The sequence below is a fragment of the Cervus elaphus genome, chromosome 18 (genome assembly GCF_910594005.1).
Source record: "Cervus elaphus chromosome 18, mCerEla1.1, whole genome shotgun sequence".
NCBI lineage: Eukaryota > Metazoa > Chordata > Mammalia > Artiodactyla > Cervidae > Cervus > Cervus elaphus.
In genome coordinates, this window is record NC_057832.1 from 55,213,831 (window position 1) to 55,228,737 (window position 14,907).

The 14,907-nt window shown below is 48.6% G+C and overlaps 1 protein-coding gene across 7 annotated transcripts in view; it reads right to left on the reverse strand.

The window, feature by feature from the left end:
* ATXN7L1 (ataxin 7 like 1) overlaps positions 1–14,907 on the reverse strand; it is a 252,909-nt gene that overhangs the window by 27,121 nt on the left and 210,881 nt on the right. For all 7 annotated transcript variants that reach the window (XM_043873156.1, XM_043873157.1, XM_043873159.1 and 4 more), the window contains 2 exons: positions 3,347–3,630; positions 64–146 (listed from right to left, as the gene is read on the reverse strand). In XM_043873156.1, the coding sequence (XP_043729091.1) occupies positions 64–146; positions 3,347–3,630 (367 nt within the window). The remainder of the gene's footprint in view (positions 1–63; positions 147–3,346; positions 3,631–14,907) is intronic.

Genomic DNA, 14,907 nt, shown 5'->3' on the forward strand with positions numbered 1-14,907 from the left:
TGCAAACATTTCGACAAAGGCCCCAGCGAGAGCAGGAAGTATTTTTTATGGAAAGAGAAATACCTTGCAGGTGAGGGATCTTGTGCAAGGTTTCTTTGTCTCGGGATCCAATACTCCACAGTGTTTATTTGGGTCAAATTCTCTCTCTGGTTTAAGAAACAAACAAAAAATATAAGAAAAAAGGAGACTAAATAGGATTTGGCATTAAGACTACATTTTTTAAAAAATGCACATTTGCACCAACAAGTGAGACATTGTCAGGCAATCTGTTTTGTTGTTTTTTTTTTCCCCTCCAACCGGCTGCTAAAATGCTTCCAGAACCGCTGGGGGAAGATGGCGCTTCTCTCTGAACCCAAGAGTTCCCACGTCCAGCTTTGGTGGGGATGTGGTAGGGATGGGAATGCACAAGGGGAGAGGGCGGGTGGGCAGCAGAGGGAAAGGGGCCACGTGGTTCTCAGGCTTTATTTCACTCCAACCGTCTCCCCAGGCACCTCTGGGCAAAGCTGGCTGCAGACGGGGCAGAGTCACTGGAAGGCCCTGGGGCCACTTTCTCCCCTGGGGTAGCTCCAGGAATACATCACTCTCCCACACTGCCCTCCCACAAATGGCTCAATAGTTTGAGCCATTTGAGTGGGAAATTATTCCTTGACATGTCAGTGTGACCGGCCTCTCTCATGCTTTGGAAAGTCCTCAGCACAAGGCATTCCATGCAGCCTTGCTGCTTGGATTTCCCCGATTCAGGAACATGTAGACAGGGGCAGGTGTGGACTTTATGCTGAGGCTGAACCTGCAGGTGTAAAGGGCAGGGCCTGATGGCCTCACAGTTGCTCTGCCCCCAGCCTGGAGCCTGGTGCTCCAGAAGGGAGTGAGCCGGGCAAGCGGTCCCCTTGCCACCAAGGATGGTTGAGGGAAGCAGGCTTTCCCCAGCTCCTGCCTTCCCACTGGAGTCCTGATGGCCCCTGTCGAGGTGACTTCTAGGGAACTTACTCTTTTTATGCTCATTTTGGATCCTTCTTCCTTCTGGGCTACAAAAATGTTTTCCTCCCCTAGAAAATGGAGGGTTGTGAGACAACCTCTTAAAGACACTGCAAGCTTTACAGTTCCACCTCTTGATGGCCCGTGCCATTTCCGGAAGACACCCAGCAAACACCTGAGTCCTGCAGGGCAGGAATGACACAGTTCTTCTGGGCATTCACAGAGATGGGCAGCAGTGCAGGTGCGTGGGGAGGTGGATGGGTGGGTGGAGGGGCATGTATAAACTTGGAGGCATGTCTCCTTCAGGGCCTCCAATGGCTGCAAGCTATAAAGAGGTTATCTTGCCTGAAAAACTGTCTGAACTTGCTGGAGTAAAATCTGACCATAATAAATGAATGCATTCTATTTCTAGAAGAAGGTTTGGGAGCTGTGGGATGGTTGCAACAGTGGTGATGATGATGTTTGCAATAAAACCATTCTCATATCCAAGACAGATCTCCTGCTTGGCTATCAAAATGCATCCTGCCCCTTTCTTTTGCTTTTGTCTTCTTTTCTTAAGCTTCATTTTTTAAGAAGAGAAAACTGTTAGGCCTGGAGATGTTTGCTTCTTATGAGCCCTCTCTGCCCACCAAGGAGGGTCTGGGCGCCAGGCCCCAGGCCGCCTGGTGAGAGTTCCTTCCCTTGGGCCTGGTGGAGTCAGCCCTGTACCCAGATCCACACCAGCACTCGTGTTGGCCTGGAACTGAACAGGTTGTTTGGCTGGGGGCAGGAGCTGGCTGCCAAATGTGAAAGCGAGAGAGAAATAAGCAAAAGACCCAATGAGACAAAACCACCAACAAAATGCAAAACCAACAAACACACACAAAAAAATCCCCAAACAACTTCAGATTAAGGTGCCGGCTGGAAGCCACAGTCATGCTTCTGCCAGGACGAGGGAGCCCAGCCTCACTGCTCCCAGACAGATCCACCAGCTCATTCAGGGACGCCACCTCCTCTGCAGAGTGACAGTGACCTTTCTCTGCAGGAAGAGAGCTAGGTGCATGGGGCTCTGTCCACACAGAGAGGCCCCCACCCTCAAAGACAGGGCCAGGCTCTGCCTTTCTTGTGGGACAGTGGTTGACTAGGACATGGAGAGATTTTCAGGGTAATATAACTGTGTCATTTGAATGCTTTGGGCGCAAGGTACTTTTCAGACCCAGACTTTTTAAAAGTTACAAACGTAAGAGAAAATCTGAAATACAGATAAATACAAAGTAAAGAATAAAAATGACCCACAATTCTTGGGGGCACTTAGAAATTATGCTCACGCCAGAGGACACAGCTTCTCTCTCACAGGGCAGTTTTCTCTGTATGGTGGACCCCTGAATAACTTGGGTTTGGACTGTGCACGGATATTTTTTAATAGTATATACTGCAGTACTACATGACTGGAGGTTGGTTGAACCTGCAAATACGAGGAACTGCATACACAGAAGACCTACTAGAAACCATGTGGGGATTTTCAACTGCATGGAGGGTTGGCACCACTAATCCCTGCGTTGTTCAAGGGTCAACTATATTTTCTTTCTTCTGGTTAACACCTGATAAATGCCCAGGGTGTGTGAAGAAGTTATAAAATTTATAGCTTTTCTTGATCTTTTGGAGAAAGTAAAACTGCCAGATTTCCTTTCACAACAAACCCAAAGCAAATACCATCCACTTGGGGGACCCAAGGGCCAACCACTGACTTAAGGACTGGCCACGTGCACCTTTCTGGGTAGCTCCTGAGTGCCTACTCTGACAACCAAGTAGATTGCAGACAGACCCTTCAGCACCCATCTGCTATGCCAGTCTGAGTGTTCCTAAGTGGGAATTCCAGTCTGCTTATGTGGGAAAGGCATCTGTAGCCCCAGACCACAGAATGAACCTGGAAACCAATGAGACCAAAGGTTGGAGATGGGCAGACAGCACCAATGTGACTGCCCCAAGCCTGCCCTCAGCTACCGGGAGATATCACAGTGGGCTGTCCAAGGCCACAGCCCTGAGACTTTTCAGAATCTAGGGGCGGTTTATCCGGTCAGAGCAAGGACAAAACCCTCCGAACCCACAGAATGCTGTGGGGGTGCAGAGTGCCCTGCCTTGGGAACACCAGGATAACTCCCGATAAGTGCTGAACTAACTCAGCCCAGCCATCATCAGTCTGGCCCTGGATTAAGAGAATCAGTTCTCCCCTGCGTTTTGAGATGGGAGTTCCTGTTTGTAGGTAAACTCCGTGATCCCCTTAAAATGAAACAGACCTGCTCAATTATTAAGATCACATCACTCCCTAGTTCTGGACGCGACTCAGCTGTAGTCTGATCATGAGCCAGACTCAAAGAACACAGACACGTACCTGAAAGTCTCCTGTAAGGCTTGCTGTTGTTTTTGGTGCCGTTTTGGTGTTTCTTGTCTATGGTGGTGGACAAAATTCCTTTGCCATTTAAGATCTTCTCTGGGGAAGGTGGCACTGACTTGGACATCAAGACCGGCTTAATGACAGGCGGGGTGGAGACGGCAGAGGATGAGGTGGAGCACGAGGGGACCGCAGGAGTGGTCGTAGAGTTCATTTTGACATTGGCACCATCTGCCTTCACTAGGTTAGGAATTTTCTCTAAACTGACTACGGGAACCGGAACACTGAAAAATAAATGAACAAACACACACACAATTGCCTTCTTTGATACATCTGGTCTGCTGAGACGATATCCCTGCTTATCGTTATCAGGACACTTCCTTATCACTTATTTATACTCCTCCTATAAGCGAGCAGCAGGATTCCAGTTTTGATGGGAGGGAGATGCATGCCTCAGAAAAGACCGACGGCGAGGCGAGCCTGGCATGGTGCCAGGGATGGCATCAGTGCTGACTGATTACCTCCTGGATCAGTTGTCCCCAGAGATCCTGTCACTCCCCCATTCCTCAGTCCCCTTTGTTAGCAGTCTCCAAGACAGCACCTTGGGCAGAACAGGGTGCCCGCTGTGAAGCTCAGGAAGCGGTGCAGTCTGTCCCTGAAGACGGTGTGCCATGGAGCCGCATGCTGAATCACGTCCCCGCCCCCGCTGCTCGGCTGGTCTCCCACCCGGGCGACCGGGCCTGACATCTGCTCAGCTCGGAGTGCTGACAGGCTCACAGTACATGGAGGCAGGGCTGCGGGCCAGCGGGCCATGCTCTGCGCTGTCAGAGGACTCCTGGATCACTCATGTCCCAGGGATGGGCCGCCATGGAACATTATCTAATATTCCATTTTAGGCAGCTAGTTATGTAAATAGGCAATTCTCAAGGCTGGCAGGTGAGAGGATGAATTTTAAGAAGACAGAGCACAAAGGTATATGTTTGCTCTTCAGAATCTGTCACTCTAGCCCTGCTTCCCTGCCATTTCTTCTGTAATGGATATGCATTTAATTTCTGTGCATTTCATGCTGGAAGACCCTGTGTCTAGGGGGCGGTGGAGGACTCCGTCTCCGGGTCTGAAAGGATGAGATGAGATGAGTAAGCTTTGCTTTAGTTCTTGAACTAGATTCCCTTTCCTCCTTGCAGGAGGGTGGAATGCAAACACTTCAGCACCCTCAAGTCATCTTTGAGCTGAGAGTGTAGCTGACTTAGCTCTCTGAATGCCAAATGGGCTAAACTAGGGCTCAGACATGCCTGCAGACAATGAAGGGCATGAAAGACATGCTGGTTTTGCAGGGGAGGAGTCTTAACTATCCTCACGGCTGGCTGGTTCTCCCTTCTCCAAGATTCATTCGCAGATCATTTCTTTGATCAATTTGTTCATGAAATTATTTCAGCAACCCCCTCAGCCCTTGTTGTTGTGGCTAGCCCTTGCCCCTTTTCTGACTTTGAAACAGGATCCCGGATGTTATTTATAGGCCTTTGCCAGTGAGAAGGGCACTCAGTGGTGGAGCACACTGCTCCCAAACCTCAGACTTCACCCCAAGACCACGTGCTTTTTTGGCCTGGGGAAGCATGGGGTGGGATCTCAAGCCCCACGTGAGAGGAAACTGCAACAGCAGTTTTAAGTAAGATACCAAGTTACTGACAGTTCTGTCTTTGATCAGCGTCTCAATCACTGAGATAAAGCTACACTGCCACCACTTTCTAGTTAATGGCAATTCTCAAAGCACTCATCCTATGGCTGAAGAACAGCACAAGAAGCCCTTGAAAAGTCAACACACTAAGAAGCTGCAAAAGAGCTTGCCTGGTGAAATTAGTGCTGCATTCCCAACTTCTTCTAAATGGTAAAATACGTAAGGCTATGGGATACTAACTTCTTACAGGCTCGTTCCTTCACTCAGTTTTAAAAGGTACAAATTACAGAAAGCAGGGTGGTGAAGAGGTATTTGTATACCTCTTCTTAGCAGCATTATTCATAATGGCCAAAAGGTGGAAGCAACTTTAATGTCCACTGGTGGATGAATGGGTAAACAAAATGTGGTTGATACACAGAGTGGAATACTGTTCAGCCTTAGAAACGAAGGAAATTCTGACACATGGATGAAGGTTGATGACATCACGCTAAATGAAATAAGCAAGTCAGAAAAAGATTACTACTCCATGATTCCAATTGTACGAGGCACCTAGAGTTCAAGTTCATGGAGACTGAAAGTAGAATGGTGGTTGCAGGGAAGCTGTTGTTCAGTGGGTGTTAAGTTGCAGTCCTGCAAGCCTGTTTACACTTAACACTCCTGAACTGTACATTAAACACGGCTAAGATGGGCTAAAATTTTGTTATGTGTGTTTCACCATAGTTTAAAAAATTTTAAATGCACAAACTAGGGGAAAAAAATCCCACAAATTATAAAACTCATGTAGCTTATTCTCCAATATCCTGATTTAAAAAAAATATAAGAACCTGCTTAAAAAGCTCTTGTTGATGTGTCACCCTTATTCTAACCTGTTGACTTCTACTTATTTAGAAAAAAAGGGAAACTTCAAGTGTTGACATGCACACATGGCCTCGTGGCCAGGTGAGAAGATTCTCTAGCACATGAGTGGCCTCCTCCCATATACTTCCCTGTGAAGCCAAGTGAGTTCAGGAAAGGAAACTAAGACCTTCACGTTCCAGATCCACTCTTGCCTCACGACGAGTCTAAGTGACATGCTGAGTACTCATGAGCTTAACAGACCAAGATGATATCAGGATAGGGTGATCCAGAGCAACTGTGCCAACTGAAATAAACATAAAAAAGGACTCAAGTGGTCCCCAGATGCTCATGGCACAGCCTGCGTTTCTTCCCTGAAGTTACCGTCTAGCTCCAGCGAGCCCCATAAGGCAGCCACGCGAGGTCCCATGCACCAGGTCGAGCCACCGGAACAATGCCAGGCCGGCCAACGTGTGTGACTGATCTCCTAGTTTGAGATTTTCTCCACTGTGTGAGCGTGGTCCACTCATACCCTCTATGCCAGCACTTCCAGAACTCCAGCTGGACTTTAACCCCAGTGCCCAGAGACAGGATGTGAAACTAACACCCAGCAGTAAGAAGAAGGGAAGGCTGATACACGGTCCTCTGGGATTGGAATGGGGAGATGTTAGTGAAGAAAATCTGATCAAGAATGTTTCAAAGAGCTCTAAAGACCAGATGAGTCAGTAAGGAACAGAGCCACTAAGTAAATGCCCCTGAAGACATGTAAGTTGCCACTTGGCAGCAGAAAGAGAAGGGAGATTGATTGATGGGATAGGAATGCTAAGGTTGTCCCCTAGCTAATGGAGAAGGGTTATAGGCAGAGGGGACGAGAGCCTGACGACCATCCCTGATCCTTTTCTCTGTATTATCCCTTCTTTCCCCAAAGGCTCTGAGCTTCCCCTTCAAGGCAATCTGCTTCTTAGCTGAGCTGAGATGGTACTTCTGCTGGGAATTAAGAGAAGACTGGGAGGCAGTCAGCTCAGTGATAGTGGGAAGGGTCGAATACAACCTCAGAGGAAATGAGACAGCAAAAAGAGAGAGAAGTACAGATTCTTCCCAGACAACCTCACCAGTCTCATCCCAGCACAAATGCCAGCCATCAGTCCAGCCATTCAGTCTCCTTTCTTCAGTCCTATTGGCAACAGCATCCAGATCCCAAATGGATGAACAAAGAGGGAAATGATTGCAAGATGGTGGTTCACAATTTTGAAAACCAACTCCAAAGTTTCCATCTTTTCTCACTCCTGACTAACATAAGACTCTATAGAGAGCCCCAGGTCCTGTTTCATATACATACAGGCCCCTGTATGTGTGAGGAGGACAACTGCCTGGGCATTGTCATCTCAGGACGATCTTCTCCTTTCTCTCACTGTCCCCCTTCTCACTCCCCTCACCTCTCCCAGCCAATAAACGTAGTGTTCCAGCCCTAGGCAACAGACCCTGAATAACAGGTTCACTTTTTTTTTATCTGGAAAGAAGTCAAAGATTCTGATCCCTGCTGTCACAGTTTGGGCACCTCTTTCCTTTTCTGTGTCAAATCATAGGCTCTCCAACACCTTCGTGCTAGGAGTTGGGTGGGGTGGAGGGTTGGCAATACCCAGATGACTGACTAAGCAATTTATTAGTCTGTTTGCTTGGCTCTCCCTAAGGTTAACCAAAGACCCTCAAGTTCCTTCCCTTTCAGTCTTAAGGTGTGCACTTACACACTTCCCCAGGTCTCACAATTAGCTGCATTTATCAGTCCACCATGTCCTTTCTTTGAGGAGCAATGTTTGAAAGGGAAGGAGTCCCCGCTCTTTCCCTGCTGCTTTCATAATGCCTGTTTTGTTCGCTTGGGATGAACTCTTTCAGGGAGCTCAGGGCTGCAGCTGGTCCCCCTGCTGTGTCTATTACTACTGGGAGCACTTACCTCCTTGTTATCTCGGTATCTCTGTCTCAGCTCCCTAGAAGGGATCCCATAGTAGAGAACAGTCCTTCCTTACCTTCCTTGCTGGCTCTATCAGTGCTGCTTCAGCTGCCTGTGTCTTCTTCCTGGGTACTTGGCCTGTCTGAATTTACCTTTCTGGACCAAGGAGGGTCCTCTGACTTTAAGAAAAATGGTTCTCCTGGCCCTGAGTAGGTTCCTCTCCCTGCCCAGTGATGTCTGCAAAAGAGCAGAGATGGAGAATCTTCTCATGCCATTTCAAGGGCCACCAACGTGTCACAGGGCCAGCTGCTCTCCTGCCAGCTCTGCTTTCTTGATAATCATGATTTATCCTTTCATCATCAACAGATAAGCCTTGTAAGAATGGTTTAGAAAATCTTTAGGCCTGCAGAAATCATTGCCAGCCCTGCTCCACTTAGCAGCACAGGGGAAAGATGGATTTGACAGGCAGGAGCCTGAGGACATATGGTATTCGTGCTGTGGGTTACATGTCTGATGAGAGTTCTCAGCTGTCTGATTTCTTCCCACCAAGTCCTTCAATAAAGACCCATGAACCTGTGCTTCTAGTCTGGCAGAATTCTGAGGATCTCTGATTTACTGGCCAATCCTTGAAAGGGTCATCTCACCCAGCCTCTTGTCTTCCAAGCAGAGACAGTAGGTAAGTGATCCCAAATTCAGACAAACTGACCCTATTTTAAAAGGTCTGCAGAGAAGGAATTCTATTTGGTTCTCTTGGATGCATTTTGGGGGTTGCTATCAGGACATGATGTCAAATTTAGATTTTTAAAATTGAAGAAATAGGTGGGACATTCTTAAAGTCTGGAAGTCAGGCAATCAGTAAGAATCAGCCTAAATAACAGAGCTATAAAGTCTTGCCTTGGTATAACAGACACAAGAGGAGCTACATAAATCCTGGCACATGAATACATAGTATTTTTTTTCAATCTGGAAAAAGACTGGGAAAACTTTCAGAAAGCCAATTTGTAAATACGTTAAGCAAAAAAGAAAACAGGGTAGTCAACCACAGAGCAAAGGATATAAGGAAATCTACCATATTAATCTAATATTATTTTGTGGCTGAGTGTCAAGGCCTGGTGGGCAGAGAGGAAGCACCAGGCATAATCTCTCCTGGCCTCTGCAGTTTTGGAGGTCCTCCCACATAACACACCCTCCGTAAGCTGGAAAAATGTGGTCAGACCACACAGCTGTTAGGGATAAGGGACCCTGGCAGCCAAGGTAAAGAAAGATTGGTTAGTAAGATTTTGTGCTGGCCCAGAGCAGTACCTAGTGGAACTCAGAGGCACCCATCGCTGGCCAAGAAGATTAAAACGTCTTCATCAGTGACTTGGGTGACGAGCCGAGACCTTGTCCATCAGTTGAGGGCAGAGGAGATTAGTCATTGGGAAGAATGATGTGGGATTTTCCCTTAGGAGGTGGGGAGAAATGAACAAGCTGACTTTGACAAATTGTAAATGTGGTCAGAGGCAAGTGAGATCAAATCAGGGAGGACAAGTAGGGCTGAACTGGGTGTCTGTGCCTTATCACCATTCTAATAAAGTCACAGAACGCGGAGGGTGTTGCAAGAGAGTTTAGAATAATGGTTAGGAACACAGGTTTTGAAATCAGACAAACCTAGATCTGAATCCTGCCTTTTCTATTGCTAGATGCATTCTGGTGGGAAAGCCATCTGAATTCTGTGGGCATTAGAAGAAGGGTAGCCGGCCTGGAAAGCTGGCTTTTGCACCTCCTTGCCTCCTCATTGGGACATCCTCGAGGGCAATGCCCAGTCAGGCATATGAGGCTGCCCTGCCTGGTTCATCTCAAAACCTCACTACTCTGGCCTCAGTTTCCTAATCAGTAAAATGAAGGTCATGATAGATATCTGAAGTTATTAACTGAGATAATATGTATAAAGTGCTTAGCTTAGTCCCTGGGCACATAGTTGACCCTCAATAAAGTGTAGCTAAAACAAGGAGAGACACCACCCCCACGGACCCTGATGCTTCAGGGGTATATGTCTGTGTGCAAGTCATTGTCACTGTCAGAACTTTTTGTCCTCTTGAGCCTTCTGGTCCCATAATGGAGGGAGGGGGTAGATGAGGAGGAGGAGAAGGTAGGAAAAGAGCTGGGTGGGAGCGACTGGCCCTCTATATTCACCCAGAGTGGAGGACCACTTCCTGGGGGTGGCAAAGGGAAAAAACAGAGTTGAGTAAGAAGCCTTTGCAGACGCGACCCTTTTCCAGGAGCCCTCAGCCCTGCTTTACAATCCCACCTGCTTCTCCGTCCCAGTATCCTAGGCATTGCCCAAGCCTGGACTAGTGGTAAAAGTTCCCACATGGCTACATATTCTACAAGAGTGAGAGGAATTCCAGTCTTCTCTCATATGAACATATTATCTTCTGCAACCCTGAAGCATGTGAGGCAATGGGGATCTCTGTGATGGCTCTAAGATTTCTTCCTCCAGAAGAACTGCATGTGCCCCCTTCTAGGCTGCTCCAGATTCCCTAGAAGCAAGAAGTCCCAGCATCAGCCTTTGTTAGTGTCTCTGGCACTTCTGTTAAGCAGGAGTTCCCAAAGCAAGGAGCTCAGGAGGTAGTCTCCAGACCCAATGAGAGATCAACGGGCACTTAATGTGCTGACATTCCTGGGGAGCTGTGATGCTCCAAGGCCATGGGAAAAATCAGCAATCAGAGGAGAGAGGAAGACAACGAAGGGAGAACAGAGTCCTGGCACGATAGGGTACACGAAGCTGGACAGGCTCTCAGGAGTGCACTGGAGACCGGACTGCCTGCAGGAGTGCTGCCTCAGGTGATAAGTCAAAGAGAAATTTAAGACAAGCCCAGATCAAACAAGCATACCTGCTCAGTGCCTTTCCTTCTACTTATGAGAATGGGAAGCCTCACAATGAAAATAAGTACCTAGTGAAATTCACAGCAAGGCATGAACGGTATCAAGGGCCTTTGAAGGCAGGATCTGAGATGGCAGAGATCAGGAATCAAGCGGATTCTGGAGGGAGCACCACTGCAGGGCAGAATGGAGCCCCCAGAGTAGCCAGGCTTTGCTCAGGAGTGGCCAGTGGCCGCGCTTCCGCCTGCAGCCGCCAGAGGTCACCAGCTCCCGCTGCTGGAGCTAAAAGCCATCCAGCCTGCCCCTGCCTGGCCTTCCACAGACAGCACACCACCACGTTCACCGCCTGTCTCAAGCCCTGCGGCCAACATTGACTTGGAGAGGCAGGACTTTCAAAGAACATCTTCCGTGCCCTTGCCAGGGAAGGAGGGGAGCAGGGACCAGGGCTCAGGCCCCCAGCCTTTGCTTTCAGGAAGCTTGTTCTGAGCATAGCATCCCTGGCTACTATCAGCGCTCCAGCCTCTGCTCCCAGCTTCCTTCACAGGGGCACTTCCCCAGGAAGCATCTTTCCTATTCCTCCTTCTCCGTGTTGGAATCCAGCACTGGGCAGGCAGTCCCACACCAAACCACCTCCATCCAGAACGCCAAGCACGTTTTGTTTAAACCTTCAAGAGTTGAGTCTTCACACTGATCTACAGCAAACTCAGAAGATGCTTTGCCCCAAATTAAATACAGTTTGTGTTTTTAAAAAATTCTATGCTATCAACATCTCCTTTCTGCGTTACTTCAAGCCCCATCATCACTCTCCTCACTGCTTGCCAGAACCTGGATCAAAATCCTATCATCAGACCTTCCATCTAGCCTCTCTCTGTGCTCAAGTCATCTCCACCAATGCAAATCTAACCCTGCTATCCTCCTGCTTAGAGGGCTTTGCAGGCTTCCCATTGCCCCACGGACCAAGTCCACCCTCACAGCTGGCCCCACACGGCTCCCGCCCTTGGCACCTTCTCCCACAGCCTCCAGGAACTCTCGCTCCTTGAACACTGGGTGTGTCTGCCTGGCTCTGGGCCTTTTGGTGGGTGGGCTGTTCCTTCTGCTGCTGTGCCCGCCTTCCTCACGGGGTGAACACACCCCCATCTGCCTTCATCCGGTTGATGGGTCCTCTCCTCTATTGATGGGTCCTCTCCTCTCTCAGCACTGGCTCTGCCTTCCTTGATGTTTCTGCCACACTCATCACATCAAAGACCAAGGTTTTAGTTCTATGACTCTGGGACCTGGCCAGACCATGAGCTACCTGAGGACAGGGAGCTGGACCAAATGTATCCATCACTCCAGAGTTACCCAGAGATATATATACTATTTAGCACTTGGCCCAATCAGTGTTTGACAAATAAGCCAATCTTTGCAATGAAGGTTAAATCATATAACACAATACAAAGCGGACCAGCTCTACACCAGTACAAATGCTTCAGGAAAGGACCAGCCTCCAGTTGTTTCTATTCTTGGTAGAGGAGCCACTGAGATGACAAAGGTGGGGGGGGGGTTGCTGACCTCCCCCCATCCCTTACACACAGCACCTCATTCACCTTTGCCATGCACACGAAGCACTGCTAGGTGCTGGGTGGTGGCTGTGCCCACACACGGGAGCTCATGTTTCCTCCTCAGCCACAATTTATAGATGAGGAACCTAAGGCTTAGAAAGGTTGGCCCAGGACACTAATTCAGCAAAGTGAAGGGTGGCAAGGGAGCTTGACTTCAGGGTGCTCTAAGGGCAGGGCTCTTTACCATAGCTCCAGCTCCACCCCACAAAGCTCCCCCGTCCAGCTTGGTGTGTGTCATCTCAGGCCTAACTCTTCATCACCTTGGACGTCTGTTTCCTCATTTCATCACCGAGCAGCCGTGAGGCTCAAAGAGGAGTCACACAAAGGCACAAATGCCTATGGAGGCATCCAAAACTAACAATGTCCTCTGCAGATATGAAGGACCATGGTTACTAACCTTCTTGGCTCAGACTCTCTCTCCCCTACCCCTGCAACATGTCATTTCTTTTCCTTCCCCAGTTGTCCTAGAGTATATTTTACTCCTTAGATTCTAGTCCCTATTAACATTTATTCATTTATTTTTGGCCACACTGCATGGCATGCAGGATCTTAGTTCCCTAAGGATCGAACCCTCATCCCCTGAAGTGGAAGCACCGAGTCTTAACTGCTGGATTGCCAGGGAAATCCCATCTAGCCCCTATTTTTGAGCACTTCCGTAACTCGACAAGATAAGTTGAGTTTACGCCCAAGGAACCGTCCATTGTTCTTCTGAAACTGAGGGAACAGGCAGCACTTAGATGTTTAATTTTCAGATGCCTTTCTGCCCTGGCAGAGATATTATGCCCTTTGGACACCTGCATCTTCTAACCTGCCCCTCTTTCCATCCTCGTACCCACCTGCCCTTTCTCTTTCTACTCTTTCTTCTGTGGCTCATCACAGTAACCTCCATCTACTTCTTCAGGCCACCTGCTTTCCGCCCCTCATCCTCTGCCTCACTCCTTCTTGCTTGAAACCCACACCTGCACCACGAGGGGCAAAAACTGGCCTCCGAATGTGCCCCCCCCCACCCACCTCTTGTGTGAGGGGCTGGATCTGTAACCAGGAGTCCAGGGAGGGACTTCTGTGGAACGCCAGGCCACCTCTTCACTTCCCTTCTGATCAGGGTGTTCTTTATAACAACCTGGGACCTGACATGCAGGAGCTGTTTGTTGGTATGACTAATTGTTGCCTCTAACTTAAAAGAAATTACCTTTCCCTTCTTGCCAGAGCACAGAGGACCTAGTTTTTTTTTTTTTTATCACTTTTTATCACTTAGGACCTAGTTCTCCATTCCTAACTCTAATAATTGTAACAGGGAAAAAGAATTCCACATGGCACCCTGATTTCTCCTCAAGAACTCAAAAGATCATTATTTATACCTGCGGTTCCCTTTAGCATCAGAAAAATCTCTGTGAGGAAAAAGAAGGCATAGGAGCAGTTCTAGTTTCACAGACTCCTTCATTCATCCACTTACTCGTCATATATTTGTTTATGAAACATCTGCTGGACGCCAGATTCCATGCTAAAAAATGGGGATGCAGCAAAGGGCAAAGGAGGCTAAAGATGCAAATAAGTACCATGTATGATGGTAGCTCTTATACTGGCGTCTTGAGTGTTAATGAGAGCTTAGAAGAAGGAGCATCTCAATCCGTATAAAAAGTCCAGGAAGGCTTCATGGAGGAAGCAATACTCATGCAGAGACTTTAAGCATATGTAGGGACAGGCATCACAGACTTAATAGACATGAGTTTCAGCAAACTCTGGGAGATGGTGAAGGACAGGGAATCCTGGTGTGCTGCAGTCCACGGGATTCCAAAGAGTCCGACACGACTTAGCAACTGAACAACAAAAAGGGACAGGCAAGGAGGCTGCTGCTGTTAGGCGAAACAGCACACGCCAACAGATGGAGGCATGCTGAGGAGCTTCAGTGAGATCGGGACACCTGGAATATGAAACGAAGGGGTTAAAACACTGGCAGTAGTAGTCAGACAAGTGGGGAAATGCCAGATCATATATCTACCTCCAAAGGGGTTAAACTTCTGCAGTCAAACACCTGAGAGCCATCGAAGAGTTCTGAGCAGGGCAGGGCCACTACAAGAATCAGGCTGTGGGATCTGGGGTGGTCAGAGAAGTCAGGTCACCTGGAGGGCCTGCAGTCCTTTGAGTCTCTAGAATTCTCCAGCCTCAGCCAAATCCTGAGATGACTCCCTACGTCCTGTGGGAGCTATCAATACTGAGCTATGGTCTTGCCCCCAGTTCACACCAATGCCAAGCAAAAGCAATAAGCCAGCCACCTTTCTCCCAGGGCGCCTGGCAGAGCCTCTCAGTTATCACTTCCTGATTCACGGAGCTTCCACAGTGCCCCCAGCCCCCAGCCCCCACTGCCCAGGAGGACACGCCTCCCATCCTAAGCACCCGCAGGAGCCCTGCCTCCTTGAGGAGGGGGGCCCTACCCCCCACCCGCTGCCAGGCACATGCAGGGAAACTGAGAGCCTGCTGATTTTTCTTTTGCTCTGGCTCATTTTCCTTCTGGAGCAGCAGGCTCATCTCCTGCATTTTTAATAGCTGAGCACATTTAGCATTCAGCACACACGAGTGGGTTGATAAGGCCCAAAGAGAAGGCAACAAGCCATGCAGGGGAGGAAAACCTCCTCCCTGC